Genomic DNA, 3,783 nt, shown 5'->3' with positions numbered 1-3,783 from the left:
GACTACAGCAACAATAACTTCGTTACCTTCTACAAGTTTCCAACATTCTATATTACGTATATTTCCAGAGAGATATGAACTTGGATACATGACAGGTACTGCTAAATATTTAAGTGTATACAGATTTATACATATCAATATTAAAAATGAAGTAATGTTAACATATTCGTTCTCTTCATTGCAGAATCAAACATTAGTTTTTCTCCACTATATAGCCTTGACATTTCAAATAATAAAACAGAAATACGTTCTCCATTAAAATTAGACGCATTACAGAATAAGAAGAGACCTTCGACAGACGTACAAATTACAACTTACAGAAACAAGTTCATCTAAACAATTTGACTCATCTTCAGCAGTATCTATCAGGTCATCCAGTTCGGTTCCGCTAATAAGATTAAAAAATAAAGCATATGGCATAAATCATCTCAAGTACTTAAATTTATAAAAAAATTATAATTTTCTCTTCATACCTTTAATATTTTTGTTGTTGTCATATGTTATGTCACGTTCCTAGACAACACTAATCCAAAATTGGAATTTAAAACATCTTTTACAAAAATATCTCTAAACTTCTTTAGAATGTCTTTAAGAAGTCTTATATCTCAATTTTGAATATGTGTATATACATATATATATATATATATATGTATATATATATATATATATAATCTAGGTTTTTATCAGAGCATAAGTAAAAACACTAAAATGAAACATTAAAATAATATTTGATCTAAGTAAAAAAGCAATGCTAAACTTTTTGTATTACTTTGAAACACAATATAGAACAATCTGTAATTTTTTCATAATTTTCTTTCAATCTCTACATTTAATTCTTTTTTACAAAATAACGAGCATTTTTATAAAAAAAAAAGTAAACGCAACATGTAACGCGACTTTTACTTATTTGCAGATAGAATATAATGCTCCAAATATACGGACAACATATGATAACAGACAAGATATATGAACAGAATGCAAGCCGATGAACCATTTACCATACAATATCGCAATAGTTAAATATATGTGAGCTTGCACTCGTACAAGGAGATCTCAGTTCATTAATATATCTTCAGTGAAAAACATACATAAGCACGCGCGCACGTATATACACATACATTCTTATTTTTCCTCTTATACAGCTTTTAATAGCAAATCTGGCGAACAATTTGCCATTTTATATTAAAATTTGGAAGAAAAAAATGAAAGACCATAACGATTATTACAAAGATATAATTATTGAAGCTAAAAACATGTTTATACTAAATTTTTCAAAAGAGGAAGACTGTTTATTAATCAATTTGGTAAAAAGTTGCCCCCATCTTTATGATAAAAAAAATAAGGATTTTAAAAATATTTTAAAAAGTAATAATTCCTGCAGATTGCACAAAATGTAACAAGTATAGAAAATGTAACAGATATAGAAAATATTCATTTATATTAATATTTTGTGCAATCATAATAAATATCTTTCATGGTTTTTAATAATTATTGATCGATAATAAGTTCGTAAGTTTACATTTTATATTAAATCTCTATTATATCCCCTGTGAATATATTCTATTTGCCATGGAACTTCACCTTGTGATGATGACAAATATTCAGCTAAGGTATCTCTTTGATTATAAGCTTCTCTAACCGCTCTATGTACATTAGTAGCTCGCAAATTATTAACATTCTCAAGACCTAATCTCCATTCTCCTTCTATAACATGTCCTGTACTATCTTCGCTATCAACATAATTCACTGGACAGTAACTACTTGTACTTGTATTGTTTTCCGTCATTAAATAATTATGTAAATTTATTGCAGCCATGATTATTACATCTGCATGTCTTGGATCTAAACATATACAACGTTGAAAAAGTCTCCATCTTGAGACTAGAATTCCGAATGTATTTTCAATAATACGTCTAGCTCTTGATAAGCGATAATTAAAAATGGACTTTTTATCAGTTAGAAACTGTCCAGGATAAGGTCGCATTATTCTTTTTGACAAAGGAAATGCCTCATCAGCAACAAAATAATAAGGCATTTCTACATCTGTCAGAGGTAACTTACAATTCTCGACAGGTATATCAAGATTATCACTGTTTAAGCATTTTCCAAATTCTGATTGTGCAAATATACCGCCATCACTTGAGCTTCCATAAGCACCACAATCTACTATAGTAAATTTATATTGATAATCACATGCTGCTAATAACACAATGCTAAAATTTTTCTTATAATTGAAATATAAAGTACCAGAATTTGAAGGTGCTTTTATGAGAAAATGTTTACCATCAATTGCACCTAAACAATTTGGAAAATTCCAATGATTCCAAAATCCAATAGCTATATTTTTCCAGTCTTCTTTTTTAGGTGGCTTTAAATATATAGAACTTAAAATTCTTACTGTTACTACACATGTTTCTTTGATAACTTTATAAGCAGTTGATTCACCTATTCGATGTGCAAATGCAATTGAAGATACCTGATCTCCTGTCGCAAGAAATCTGAAAGAAAAAAGTTATTAGCAAAAAAAAAACAAATTAACAGTAAAAATTAAAAGCATTTACAATACCGGAGCATAATGATAAGGCGTTGTTCTGCAGGTAATGCCCTCCAATGTCTTTTTTGTAAGTGAGGTCGCAATATATTTAATAATTTATTAAAAATTAAAAGATTCATTCTTGTATACTTGAAAAACATTGTTTCATCATCTTTCAATTCTTGGAAAAGATGTTGGAAATCTCCAAATAGTGGTCGACGTACATTTATGGGTCGTACCCAAAACAATCGTTTTTTTTTTCGTTTCCTCAATAACATATAACTCGCTATGATCGCGGTATAAATATAATAATATGTATCCATCTTAGATCAGAATCTTGTCACATAGGGATTAACAGATTTTGGAAATTTGATCTTTTCCTAATTAATCAGTCAAGTTATGTTACACTGCAAGTAAAAAATAAATTTTATTAAATATTAAATAAGTTATAAAGAATTTTAAATAGTAAAGAAATTTATTAAGAATTTGGCTTATTGGAATAAAATACATAAATTATTGAAATTATAGTAAAAAAATTGTATAGGATAACTCTGGTATTTACGCAGCAAAAGACAAAAAAAGTAGGAGTGAAGATAACTTGCTTGCAATTACTCTTTTATACAGGATGTTTTTTTTTCAATTTCCCAGACGGATATTTCGGAAACTATGCAAAATACAGAAAAATGTTTCAAGCAAAAGTTATATAGCTCAGAAGGAGACATAAGAAGGTTCTATTAGTTTGACCTTGAGTGGCGTGGTAAAGATCAGGTCAAGGTTACATTAATTTTTTTTTAATAGAATGCCCTATTTTTGGTTCCAGGATCAAATGTAGGGTATTCTATTTGAAAAAAATTAATGTGACCTTGACCTGACCTTTACCACCTTAATTAAAATTAATCGTATTTTCTTGTGTCCCCTCCAAGCCATAGAACTTTCGTTTGAAACATTTTTCTGTATTTTGCGTAGTTTTTGAAATATCCGCCTAGGGAAATAAAAAAAAAACACCCTCTATATTACCTTTACGTTACGTTAGTATTGTGTTCTTTATTCTTGTATTGTAGTTCTTTACTCTTAATTTTTGTATTGTATTTTACTTTGTTTAGCTTATTAACGGTCACACTTCAATAAAGTAACATAACAGTCACACGGGGTAAAAATGATTCCGACTGACTCTGAACGACTGTCGTGTCTAAACTATGTATTGTTTTGAGTTGAATTATTACTGAACATTCTTCAAATAGTGTAAAATG

At 28.6% G+C, this 3,783-nt stretch overlaps 1 protein-coding gene across 1 annotated transcript; it reads right to left on the bottom strand.

The window, feature by feature from the left end:
* Positions 1–682: 682 nt before the first annotated feature.
* LOC105202139 (protein ANTAGONIST OF LIKE HETEROCHROMATIN PROTEIN 1) lies at positions 683–3,443 on the bottom strand. The gene is made up of 2 exons (XM_039452977.1): positions 2,567–3,443; positions 683–2,498 (listed from the first exon to the last, which is right to left on the bottom strand). Exons 1-2 carry the CDS (start codon positions 2,854–2,856, stop codon positions 1,523–1,525), a joined length of 1,266 nt encoding a protein of 421 aa, XP_039308911.1. The 5' UTR covers positions 2,857–3,443; the 3' UTR covers positions 683–1,522.
* Between the last annotated feature and the right edge of the window lie 340 nt (positions 3,444–3,783).

This window comes from Solenopsis invicta, chromosome 8 (assembly GCF_016802725.1).
Source record: "Solenopsis invicta isolate M01_SB chromosome 8, UNIL_Sinv_3.0, whole genome shotgun sequence".
NCBI classification, from domain to species: Eukaryota; Metazoa; Arthropoda; class Insecta; order Hymenoptera; family Formicidae; genus Solenopsis; species Solenopsis invicta.
This window is presented reverse-complemented; position numbering and strand designations above follow the sequence as displayed.